The 12,673-nt window shown below is 52.8% G+C and overlaps 1 protein-coding gene across 15 annotated transcripts in view; it reads right to left on the bottom strand.

Annotated features, from left to right (window-relative positions):
- Nucleotides 1-12,673, bottom strand: part of BOC (BOC cell adhesion associated, oncogene regulated) — a 273,171-nt gene that overhangs the window by 2,432 nt on the left and 258,066 nt on the right. For 13 of the 15 annotated variants that reach the window (XM_060417718.1, XM_060417722.1, XM_042231472.2 and 10 more), the window contains 11 exons: nucleotides 12,243-12,515; nucleotides 10,241-10,548; nucleotides 6,101-6,263; nucleotides 5,582-5,692; nucleotides 5,008-5,214; nucleotides 4,463-4,644; nucleotides 3,932-4,037; nucleotides 3,547-3,669; nucleotides 1,216-1,437; nucleotides 263-498; nucleotides 16-92 (listed from right to left, as the gene is read on the bottom strand). In XM_060417718.1, the coding sequence (XP_060273701.1) occupies nucleotides 16-92; nucleotides 263-498; nucleotides 1,216-1,437; nucleotides 3,547-3,669; nucleotides 3,932-4,037; nucleotides 4,463-4,644; nucleotides 5,008-5,214; nucleotides 5,582-5,692; nucleotides 6,101-6,263; nucleotides 10,241-10,548; nucleotides 12,243-12,515 (2,008 nt within the window). The remainder of the gene's footprint in view (nucleotides 1-15; nucleotides 93-262; nucleotides 499-1,215; nucleotides 1,438-3,546; nucleotides 3,670-3,931; nucleotides 4,038-4,462; nucleotides 4,645-5,007; nucleotides 5,215-5,581; nucleotides 5,693-6,100; nucleotides 6,264-10,240; nucleotides 10,549-12,242; nucleotides 12,516-12,673) is intronic. The other 2 variants (XM_060417735.1, XM_060417732.1) reach the window with 1 other exon arrangement.

The raw sequence follows: 12,673 nt of genomic DNA, 5'->3' as shown, positions 1-12,673 counted from the left end.
GGGAGGCTGGGGTACCTGGGCATCTGTGGACTGTGGGGGTCATATCCGTTGCCAAGGAAGGTCTGCCTCAGCACGCTGTTCACATCCTCCTGCTGCTCAAAGAGTGACGAGAAGGTCACATCAGAGTCCAGGTAACCTTCCCGTTCTTTGTCCAGCAGCCCAGGATTGAGCCTGGGAGGGAAGAAGTCCCGGGAGGCGGCCCGACCACCCCTCAGTGGCACCCCACACCTGTGTGCCCACGCTCCTCCCAGAGCCACATTACCTGCTGAAGCTCCCCTGGACAGTGCTGCTGTGGCTTCATGCCTGGGTAGCCCACGGCAGCTACAGGGCAGGCCCTGTTCACATGTACCCCGTTGGCACAGGCCCGGCCATTGGTGCCACTGAGGTAGGGCTGCCCACTGGCCCGGTGGCCTGGGAGCCCTCCCAGTGGTACCATAGTGTACTGGCAGGAGGAGGACAGAAGGGCACTTCGAGGAAATCCCAGGTCTGTTGTATGCTCTGGAAGAACACAAGACAGAGCTATGAGTAGGTCAAGGAGGCCTGGGGCAGCTGGTAAAAAAAGTCCCATGTGGATCTCGGAAAACTCCTGAGGACTTAAGGTCAAATGAGGTAGGCAGGGAATTGACACTGCCCCAGGTGAGAGAATATTCTCTCAGAAAATTCCTCCTGTCACCCACTTCCTCACAGCTAGACTTTTTTTTTTTTTTTTGCAGTAGGAGAGGGGACATAGGACCAGGGTCTGGGAGAACAAAGTGGTGAGTGAACAGAAGGAGCGCAATATTTAAATGAAGCAAGGTGACCAGATGTGTTGCCATTGGAAGCAGAACTCAGTGGGTAACTCAGATTAACTGAGGATTAGGGGGACAGCTCAAGGCAGCCGCAGACCTGAGGAGGCAGGAAGAGGCAGGGTCAACATGTGGTCAATCGGCAGCTTCAGATAGTAAAAGGAGACAGACCCAGGTAAGCGCTGAGCCCCAGGGAAGGCCGTGAGGACAGACCAACTCCCACTCCCGCCTCTCCACCTTCCAAGACCTGTGAGCATCCTCTGCCTCTCCCATCCCTCTGGAGGACCCACCAGGAGCCTAAGCTCCCATCAGTGCGAAGCAGGGCACCTAGGATCCAGGCAGAGGCCTCCTTGGGGGCTGCAAGGCCCCGCCTCCTCTCTTCCTGCCCCGGGCTCCTTCCCCTTGGTGCTGAGGAGGCTCACTCACTCACTTTGCTTAGACCAGGCCCTCCACAAGCAGAAGGGGATGAAGGCAACGATGATGAGGACGACAGAGCCCAGGACGACCCCAACGATCAGGTAGGGCAGGTCGCTGGAGCGGGCCACCATGGCCCCCGTGCCCACTGGCCGCTCTATGGCTTCAGGGGGTGGTGGCTGAGGTGGGGCCAGAGTTGGGGGTGGAAGTCGACCGGGCTGACCAGAAGACTTCCGAGCTGTAATGGGGACAAAACTCACGTCAGCCTCTATTTCTCTGACATTTCTTTCACGACAAATAGGACAACAATACCCCGATTCCACAGGTGTGAGAAATGGGGTCAAACTCATAAGGCAGTGTCTCTGGTAGAGGAGCGTGGTGTCCAAGCTCAGCACAAAACAGACTTCTAATGTGAAGCTGGGTGTGGCTGAAGAAACTTGACCCTTACATTTCAAAATATATCCTGAAATATTTATGGACCTAGAGTGAGGGTCAGGCTGGGTCTTTGGGGCAGAAGTGGTATAGGAACTTTCTAAAAGAATAGTTGGGGATCTTTGGGAAGAAAATATTTTAAAATGCATGAAACCAAAAAGAACTGAAAATGGAAGAACTTCCGCGTGGCGCTGCTATTCCTGGGCACACTGGAGATGCAAAGCCCTGGGTCTGAGCTGGGACATGGGGTTTGGGCTCCCTAGGACCGACAGTGCTTGGGAAACACCAATCCAAAGTCCCTGAGGTGGCACCTCCTCAACCTTCCGCTCTCATCAGGGTGTGTCTGACGCCGTCAACTCCTTTTCCCAGCTGAATTTCCCGTTTCTGATACAACAGTCCTCTGGATTTCCCACAACCTCTCTGAGTGCTGCTGCTGCTTGTATTTCTCTCTCCTTGCCCTTTTCTTCCTGTCTCTGCTTCAGACACCGACAAGTCCTCCTGGTCCCTCTCAGTCTACGCTCCCTCCTCTTCTCCACTCTGTTCTGTTCCCATAATTTCAGCCTATATCCTGCCAACTGCCAGATACCCGCATGCCCAGGGCCCTGCCTGGGCATTAAACCTGCTCCCTCACAGGACACCTGGCATTCCAGGGTCTCAGAAGAGCCAGACTCGGTGCGTCTCCAAGTGGCTCACACCTCGCTCCTTCCGCCCAGGATGGGGTTCTCTGCTGGTCTTCCCATCTCGATAAAGGGCACCTCCACCTGAGTGCCACCTCAGCTCAAAACCTCAACTTCATCCTGAACTCCTTTTGCTCTCTCTCAACCTCAACGCACCACGTCCCTGGTCCTCCCTATACGTCCTCAGAAAAGAAACTCACACCCACCCTGCTTCTCTTCACCTTTGCTTCACGGCCCCAGTTCTCGCCCCTCAGTTTACAGTCACGTTCCTGACAAATGCAACGATGACCCTTCTCCACCTCACAGCCCACGGGGTCCTGGATGATCCCACTGCCTTCCAACATCCCTGGCCTCTTCTCTGAGCGCTGCCCCCTCTTGCTTCCAGTGCCACCCACTCCTCCCAGATGGAGGTACGTGCAGTCTTGTCCTGTCCCCCAGGCGGCTCCCTCCACCCGTCTGAAGGCTCAGTTCTTCCAGGAGACCCTTGCAAAGCCCATGCAAGGGCTCTGTTCTCTGCCCTGGGCACCTTGTGTCACCTGACAGGGGCCTGCTGGCTGTGTGCATCCCCCACTTCTCTGCACAAGACAGACAAGGGCAGGAAGGGCACACGGGACAGCGAGCTGACGTCACAGGAAAACCGACTGTTTCCTTGTCTCCATCCTCCAGATCTACCTTCTCCAGATTGTTTTCTTACAATCCACCTTTCAGTGTTTGCAAAATGGAAATATCTATCCATTTGACCAAGGGCAAAAATTATTTTATGACTATGTTTAACATGTTTCAGTGCAGGGAGAGAGTCTGGCCTTGTAGTTGGATGAACTTGGTCCACAGAGTGCTCCGCCACTAACGAGCTGTGTGACCTTGGTCAAGGCATAACATGTCCTGATGCTCGGTTTCTCTCATTGGGTTGTAGTTAAACTAAGTAAAGCAACCAGTGTAAGTACCAGATATTATCATAGGAATAAAGTGTTTATAGAAAGCTCTCAAGACCAGGTTCTAGTCCATGAGATCAAGTATGAGTTAAATCCCAAGTTCCATGAAACCATCATGATGGCATCCCCATTTGTACTTGGTAAGAGGCACAGGCCAATGAACAGATGGGTTAAAGTGGCAAAGCTGGGGGATACTTGGAAGATAAGGAGTCATTCCGGAGAAGAGAAACCTAGCACACACAGCAGTGGCTTTGCCCAACCTGCTGGGAAGAGCAAGAGGAGAGTGGCGAATCCGAAGAGACTCACCTTTGGTCTCACAGATCATCACGTTGCTGAACTCGCTCTCCCCTCCTTCGTTGAAGCACTGCATCTTAATGTCATAGGAGGTCTCTGGCTGTAGGTGGCTGATGGAATGCCAGTATCGATCCCCTGGGGGAGAGACCAAGAGAGTCAGACATGGTGATCACGCATGTGTTTGCTCGCTCCCCACTGGAGGAGGTGTTCTGGATGCCCATCCATGTTCCTGTTGTGCCATCACCCTGGGAAGGAAGCATGAGGGCCTAGGAACCCAATGACCCCAAGTATATCATGAAAGAGCCAACACTACGGGGCATGCTAGCCCAGGTTTTCTCCTTTCACCAGCTTCTGGCTCCCCTGACAACAGGGGAAAAACCTCACAAGGGTTTCTCACCTTCCACCATATCCTTCTTGTAGTCACTGTCGTTGTCACTGTCTGTGGGTCGGTAATAGATATAGAAGCCGTGGATTGGGGTGTTGTTGTTACTTGCTGGGATATACTGCAGGGAATAAAGAAGAAACAAGTTGACAATGGAGCAGAGAAACCATCATGTGAGCAGAACCACTGGTGGATGGAAATGTCACCCAGCCTAGAGTTTAAAATCCACTGGGGACCCAGACAGACATTTCTGATGACCTCCAGGCTCTCTGGACAATGACATAGAGATTACTCGTTATTTTACGTAGCCTAGGAGTCCCCAGCTTTTAGAGAAACAAACTCCCATTTCTTCAGAGCCCTCTGAAACTTCCTGGGTATTGTGAGGGTGAGCCTCTCTGGCCCAATTCCCAGGAACACCTAAGGGGAGGTAGCTTAGGATAAGCCAAGGGAGAAAGGTGACTCCTTCCCACCCGCAGTGCCGTCCCCTTCTGTCCAGCACACAGCTTGGTCCCGTCACTCCGCTGCCAGCTACACCAGACCACTCACCATCCACTTGAGCATGATGGTGGTCTCATTGACGGCATCAGTGAAGGTGATGTAAGGGCCTGCCACGGGCCTCTCGTACACTCGGCTGCTGTAGCCTGACACCATGTAGGGCCGGGAGGGGGCGCTGGGCTCGCTCTCCCCCAGCATGTTCAGAGCCCGGACTCGGAACTTGTAGGAGGTGCCTGGGGAGAGACACTCCCTGAACTGGGGGGCCGGGAGACACCACCTGCCTCCCGCTCAGCCCATGCAGGCTGAGGACCTAGAGGGGTCTTCTGGGAAGTCTTTCCCCAAAAGCAAGCCCTAAAGGACTCCAGAACTCCCACCCTCATCAGAAAAGAGCCAGGAGGTTGTTTGGGACTATTTATGGAGAGAGGGAGGCAGAAGTAGGGGCTTGTGGGTCTGAGGTAACACGACCAAGAATGGCCACAAGAGTTTGGTGGTGGGTGGGGGACAAGCAGAGAGAAGACCCTCCCAAAGCTTCCCTTCTCCTCCAGGGAGCTGGTGGCCACCAGGGGACCAGGGAGGGCAGTTGGCCAGGGCCCTACCTTTCTCTAGGCCTGTGATCTCCACCGAGAGCCGGGAGGGAGGGATGGCGCTGGTGGCTAGAATCCAGTCCCCCACTTTCTTCAGCTTCTTGTACTCCACACGGAAGGACTGGATGGGGAAGCCACCGTTCCCACGGGGAATCCAGGTCACATACACTGAAGTCTCAGAGGCCATGGAGATGGTGGGCCTGTCTGGAGCTTCTGGAGCTGGAGGAGACCATCCACGTGGCAGGAAGGAAGCGGGAGGGAGGAAGTGATGAGAGGGTGGTGGTAATGTGACTAGACTTGGCCTGCTCCCGACGGGAGCCAGCCCCACCCCACAGCCCTCCACCCTGGTGGGAAGGGAGCCAGCCCCACCCCACAGCCCCGCACCCCTGCGGGCCGCATCAGATCCCAGGGCTCCCCAGGTCACTGTCTAGGGAGGAGCTCTTGAAAAGTTCCAATCCATTCTCTCTTCCTGTGGTCAACGGGGGAGAGGCCAGGAGTAGGTCACAAGGACTCCCAGGCCCCACTCACTGCAGCAGTGAGCCTTCTGAGGCAGTGGCCCCAGCCCGCGGGGCTGCTGGGGGCTTACGGGACAGGCGGCTGTGGTCCGGCTGGCTGCTGCTCTGGGGTCTTTCTCCAGGGTCATCCCTCTGGATCTGCTGCTCTTTGCTGGCCACGATTTCAGGTTTGGGCCGTCGTCCTGGGTAGAAATGGGTTGAGATCAGCACGAGAGAGAATGTGCGTTGGGGCTCTCCTTCCATAGTCTTTTCTGCCTGAAGTTCTACCAGGGTGTCTGACAAGACCATGCAGATAACAGAGGGCATTAGAAGCATGGTCTGATTTTTAGCTCCATTTGATGGGCATGGAATTGCACGTGGCCCCCAAGTGCCAAGGGGGCAAAGGAATGCCAGAGGCCAGCTGGTGCCTCTCTTGACAGGAGGTGGGACGGCAGCCTTGATAGGGCACGCAGACCACAGGGAGGCAGAAGCCAGAAGGAAGATAAAGTTCAAGGTGAACAGCTGGAGCAAGGTGAACAGGGCTTCCACCTGACCTTATAGGACTGCTCGGGCCCACGGAGACCCTAAGCCAGGGAATACTGGACCCTTACCAGTTCGGAAGGTGACCATAGCCGTCTGGCCTTCACCTGCACAGTTGTAGGCCGCCATCTCCACCTCATACAAGCTCCCAGGGTCTAGTCTGGTGAGGGTCAGGCGGTGTTGGCTGGCCGGAATGCCAGAGATGGTCCAGTCATCAGATGAGTTGGTGACCTGCTAGAGAAGGTGGCTGGTATAAGGACCAGCCTCTTGCATGGAACTACAAGTGGCCATGGCTTACAAGGAAAGCAGAGTTGAGCCCAAGAAGGCAGAAGAAAGGGAGGGAGATGGGCCAGGTTGGCGGGGAGATTGGCCCTACAGAAGGCAGACTGGTCCTGCAAGCCCAGGACATCGTCCTTGCTGGGCCAGGAAAGCCAGGCTCCTGGATCCCTCATCTCACCGTTTCATGAAAGAAAACTCAGTGGGGAAGAGCAAAACGCCCGACTGACACTACTCAGAGTTTCTCCAAAGGCCTCTCCCCCTTTCTAAACACATCCCCATTTAACTTCTTTCTCCCTGATCTGCTGAAACCAAACAGTACCCTCATATTCTAATGAGATGACAATGAGAATGATAAAAATAGCACCAGTGGAAACGGCCACATTTGCTGAGTGCTAGGATGTGCTGGGGCTTCCCTGGTGGCTCAGATGGTAAAGAATCTGCCTGCAATGTGGGAAGCCTGTGTTCAGTCCTTGGATTGGGACAATCCCCTAGAGAAGGCAATGGCAGCCCACTCTGGTCTTCTTGCCTGGAGAATCCCATGGACAGAGGAGCCTGGTGGGCTACGATCCATGGGGTTGCAAAGAGTCAGAAATGACTGAGTGACTAACACTAACTTCTATGTGCTACAACACATGGTTACATGCACCATAAAGCATGTTACATGCACCATAATGCATTTCCATGACAGCAGTCCAAGAGATGGGTGTTAATACCGTTCCCACCTCACAAGCAGGGAGGCTGAGGCTTAGAGGGACAAGTGACTTGCCTAAGACCACATCACTAGTGAGTGCAGAAATCCTGGCTTGACTCCAGAAAACAAGCTCATAAACGTCACCTACCCTAGAAAGAAAGTCTGGGAGCTAGACTAGTCCTGGATTCAAATCCGAGCTGTGTCTCTTACCATACACAGATTACCAGCTGGGTGAAACCCTGAGCAACTTCCCTAATCTTCCCGACCCCTATGCTTTTCATTCCTTAAATGAAGCAAGTTAAATCTCTCAGCCTATTCTGAAGATTAAACCTGATGACTCACTGAAGCTGGCACACAGTAGGTTCTCAACAAGTACCTGTCCTCCCCTTCCTCCCTCAGTGCGAATTTCAACCCTCTTTTTTTCTACTCCTGCCCTCAGGCCTAGATCAGAACTTAAAAACCATGGATGAACCATAACCATCACAGATTACTCTTTAATGGCTTCAATTTCCTAGCTCTGTAAAGAAAAAAAATCAAGGAGCTCCAGACTTCCGGATAGGCGTTGCCGAGAGGCTGTTTCCCCCTCCCCTACCCCACCTTTGAGGACACAGCCTTCCTGCCAACTGTGCACATCTCCAAGAGCCTGCTGGGGCCTGAAGCTTTGGTCTGCTGAAGGAATTAAACAGCTGGTAGGAAAAGCTCTTATCCCCAAGCAGAATATTCCAAAGTAGAACAAAACCTACTATTCAAAGGCCAGGGATGGTCTGGGCTCATTCATGTCAGGCTTCCAGGATTTGTTCCAAGGGGAGAAGTTTTTACAAACTGAGAATCCCCAATGGTGCTGGAAACCCAAACACAGTAGCCCAGGGTCTGCAGATGCACCAGGAAATGAAAACTGGCTTCATGTATGTGAAAAAGTGAAAATGAGATGAATGACTCCCAGGCTCCAGCAAGAGAGGGGGGCTGAAAAAATACAACCCAAAGGCTGATTTTTGCTTTCAGAGTCCTTTCCTGTGTGATGATCTTTATGACAAGTTAGTCCCTCAAGAATGAAACTGCTTTCAAAACATAACTGTGCCTTGGCAATGTCCACCTAACAGTTCCAAGTGCCCTACAGGCCAGATCCTGACAGGAGCCAGGCCCAGCGGGGCCCTGTCCTCTCACTTCCCCTGTGCCCCTTCTCCCTGGGCCTCCCAGTGCTGGCCTCACTTCACTGGGCTCAGAAATGAAAATAAGAAATGGAATGGCAATTAGTCACTGTCATGCACACTGAGAGGGTGAATGCGGCCTCAGCCTGGTGTTTCCGGATCACCTCGTGTGGCCTCTGCCAGCCTGCCTCTTGGGGAGGCGGTTTTACGGCCACCTATTGGCCCGAAAAATATTATTCTTGCTGTCATGCTGGTTCTTGTCTCCTGGGGACCATGAGCATTTGGCCTGCCCTGATCTTTGTCTCAAACTCTGCGATGGAGGTGTCCAGTTACATGGGGAAATAAGGATTAGGACCATAACCCGCGCTCAACAATACTGCTTTTTGTTAAAAACTCATCCACCCCCTCTGCTAGCTGCCTATGAGGAGGCCAGCAGGCCAAGGGTTAATGAGAAACTGCCTCCTCTCACCCCCACCTAGGAGGCGGCTTGACCATAGGTGCCTCTGTGGACAGGTCCTGACCAGAGGTCTCCAAAAGAGCATGGAAAGGGTGAGAAGAGAGCAACGGAGCTGCCGGGGCCCAGAGCAGGAGCCCAGCTTCTGCAGAGCCTGCACTGGTCCCTGGGGAAAAGTGGTTTCCTTTGGTTTTGGAGAGGGAGGAAAGTTGATAAATGTTTTCAGTTCCACAGTCATTTATCTTCCATATTTTCTACCAAGTACAACTAGCACTTTTATAAGCAACAAATAAATGCATAATAAAATCTAGCATTTATGATACATTAGAAAGTGAAAGTGAAGTTGCTCAGTCGTCTCCGACTCTTTGCGACCCCATGGACTATAGCCTACCAGGCTCCTCAGTCCATGGAATTTTCCAGGCAAGAATACTGGAGTGGGTTGCCATTTCCTTCTCTAGGGGATCTTCCCAACTCAGGGATCAAGCCCTGGTTTCCTGCATTGCAGGCAGACGCTTACTGTCTGAGCCACCAGGGAAGCACTGCTTATCAAGTAAGATTTTTAAAAACCCTTTAAGGACAATAGTTTTCTACTGTCTAATGGCCTTGGGCCTCCCTGGTGGTTCAGATGGTAAAGAATCCACCTTCAATGCAGGAGACCGGGGTTTGATCCCTGGGTCAGGAAGATCCCCTGGAGAAGGAAATGGCAACCTGCTCCAGTATTCTTGCCTGGGGAAATCCTATAGACAGAGGAGCCTGCTGGGCTACAGTCCATGGGGTTGCAAAGAGTCCGACATGACTGAGGGACTAATACTTTCACACTTTTCAATGGCCTTAGGAAGAAAACAGCATGCACCTGGGATAAACAGAAATGTTTCCCAGGATATTTTCTTAAAGGAAATGTCCTTCTCCCCTGGGAGCAGCAGGTGAGAGTGTAAGCCCTGAATGAGGGTGGCAGCCTGGGGGCCCCATCCTGTCTCAGAGGGCACAGTGTTTAAGAAGACAGGAGGGCCCAGTTCTGTCCCTGATCCCATCAGACCCAGAGATTCCCTCCTTGACAGCCCCTAAAACATCCACCTGGACAGACTTCCTTCTGTCAACGAGAAATAGCTGAGGTCTGAACACCATGATGTGTTTTTCAGCTCAAATGCCTGCTTGCCAAACCTGAGCTGTAAGGAGTCCTGAGACTTGAGGCAGCATTTTGTAGCCCTCAGAGAAAACACTTGTTCACAAATACTTGTTTTCCTGGCTCTAAAGCTAGCTTGCCATGTCCGAGTTCCTGCAGGTATGTACCCAGCAGAACTTCCTCAGATTAAACAACAAGACATCAACAGCAAATGGCAGAGGAGAGGAGGGGGATGGTTAACAGGAAGTCTATGAACTCTCCTTGGGACTGGAAGGTGGTTGGCGGGCCTGAGACCTAGAGGCACACCCATGGCTTCTTCCTGAGCCTCTTAGGGCCCCAACAGCCAACTCACAGCCAGCTTCCTGGGAGGTGGTAGGAAAGTACGCTGGAGGGCATAGAGGTTGGGATCAGCCTTGGAGACCACCTGCAGGCTTCAGGAGCTCTGTGGGAGATGGGCAGGGTGCAGATACCCCAGCCAGCCTCACAGCGAGGTGGCCGCAACACCCGACGTCATACCTTGCGGTGTTTCACCACGTAGTAGAGGACCGGTGCTCGGCTGCTGCCTTCATGCCGAGGCCGCCACACCAGCTCGTACGAGTCAGTCTTGGACGTGCGGGGTGAGCTGAGGATGATGGGTGCCTCAGCGGGGGCCACCGGCCCCTGATCCCCGGGGCACTGTGGGGAGGCTGGCTGTTCTGATGCCTGGGGCCTCAGTAGCCCTGGGTGGCCCTTGGGCGTTTGGTCGGGGCCGCCAGGTCTGGAGGGTGGCACTGGAGGTGTGACAGTGGCTGACTGAGCATCCCACCATGGTCTCAGGGTGGTACCTGGAAGATGAGCAGTGGAGAGAAGATAGGGACAAGCAGTTAGTCCCCTGGCCGCTTGCTCAGCCGTCCCCACACAGAGAAATTGGGGAGAGAAGTCAGAGGGAAGAGATGCTAGGGCAAGAAGAGCCCTGGCCTGGGGACCTGAGGTGACATCAGTCCCCTCAATACTCTGCCAGGCTCTGTGGGGACGGAGGGCTGTGCCCCTGATGCCAGGGTGAAAATGCAGCCTGAGGGCCCCTCCCAGGCTTCCTGCCACCAGCCCGTTTTCCTGCATTCACGTGTGTCTTGGCTGAACTATCTCAATTTGCTCTCAAGGTGCTAGGAGCCCTTTCTCATATCTGTGTGTGTGTGTGTGGGGGGGGGGGTGGGCGTGGTATGGGGACATGTCCCCCTTTAACTGGGGGATCTGTACCATGGCACACAGTGGGCCTCTTCCTGCTCTACTGTGGGGACCTGGAGATGTGAGCTATGAATGTAAATGTGTCTGAGGCTCTTAGAGGCAGGAGGGGCCTCACTCCCTTCAGAAGCGTCCATGGACTCTGCCAACACGAGTTTCTGTGGAGCCCTACACCAAGATCACAGGTGTGAAGCTCTGTACCAAGTTCACAAGATAAAAATCTCTGGAAGTGACCAAGCTCCATAGCAACTGTTGCCATGGGCCTCTGGATCTAAACCTGCCAGTTCCCTGACCCCATATTAGGTAAAATACCCACCCTATTATCCATCTTATAGCATCCTAACCAATCACCTAATGCCACCATTGCAGTAGGAATTTTCTGTCTTGAGGCTATAAAAGTTGGCAACTAGCCTGTGAAAGGATTCGGCTCTCCATTGAGCCGGCCCACTGTTCTAACAGCATCTCCCACTCTTGTAAACTTTAGTCTCTTCTGTTTCTGCCTCATGTCCAGAAATTCTTTTCCAACCTGCACACGGACCATGACAGTTTTTATTACCTGACCTCCTGCACCACAGGAGGTTGGCTCCTGATCATGCTGACTCAGCGTTATTCCTGGTTGTGTTTTTCTCCAGTTGATTCTTCAGTAAGTTTTATTTCCTTCCTAGGAAAGTTCTTGAGGGCAGGGTCTTTATTACATTTCTCTGCATCCCCCACATTGCCTAGACCAGTGCTGAGCAAACAGCAGCTCAATCTATGTAGACCAGAACGTACTAGCCTGTTACGTATATGGAGATGCTTGGCCTTTGCCGAGCAATTATTAAAATTATGATCTACGCACGTCAACTGAAATGAATCAAGCTAAGAAAGACAGACGTGCTTTGCTTTGTGTTAGAACAGTGGTTATCAAACTGGGTTCTATGGAACTCTAGGAACTCAAGAGATTCTGAAAACTAAAAGGTTTTTTTTTAATACAGTATTTAAATGGGTTATTTGCACTGTTGAAAATCTGCACTTCTGACTTATTAGTAAGTTAATGTAAATTTGATTTTAACTGTGTTAGTTGCTCAGTCGTGTCCAACTCTGTGACAATGACTAAGCAACTAATATTATTAGTTGTAAGTTCAAATTTATATTAACTTACTAACAAGTCAGAAGTGCAGATTTTCAGTAGTACAAATGAACTATTTATATATTATATTTAAAGCCATTTTTATTTATTGTATACACAGGGGTTTTAACTTGGATTTAAGTTCTTTAAATGTTCAGCTGGTGTCCCAGTCCCTTGGATTGCACTCACCTGGCCTGGCGGTCTTCAGCTGGACCACAGCGTGGGCGCTCCCAACTTCATTCTCCGCCATGCACTGGTAGACACCTTCATCCTCGGGCCCCATGCTGACCACCCGCAGGGCCCGACGGGACAGTCGGAGGCGCTGGCTGGAGGTGAGAGGCACAGCGTTCCTCAGCCACAGTACGGAGGGCGGGGGGTTCCCACGCACCTCACAGGTGAGCTTGGCGCTCTGGCCCCAAGGGATGACCAGCTGGGACAGCTCCATGGTGACCTCGGGGGGTTCTGCCAAGAAACCAGAGCAGAGGTAAGGAAGGCAGAGTCCTTCAACCCAGGCGCAGACAGGCTGGGGAGGGGACCGCTGTGGGGGAAGCGTCGCTCCTTCCCCATGACACTCATAGAGGAGAGGAAAGGCCCCACATCTCCTCCATCAGAGTCACAGC

The sequence above is a fragment of the Ovis aries genome, chromosome 1, assembly GCF_016772045.2.
Source record: "Ovis aries strain OAR_USU_Benz2616 breed Rambouillet chromosome 1, ARS-UI_Ramb_v3.0, whole genome shotgun sequence".
NCBI classification, from domain to species: domain Eukaryota; kingdom Metazoa; phylum Chordata; class Mammalia; order Artiodactyla; family Bovidae; genus Ovis; species Ovis aries.
Note: the sequence above shows the minus strand (reverse complement) of the source record. Positions and strands in the feature narration are given on the sequence as shown.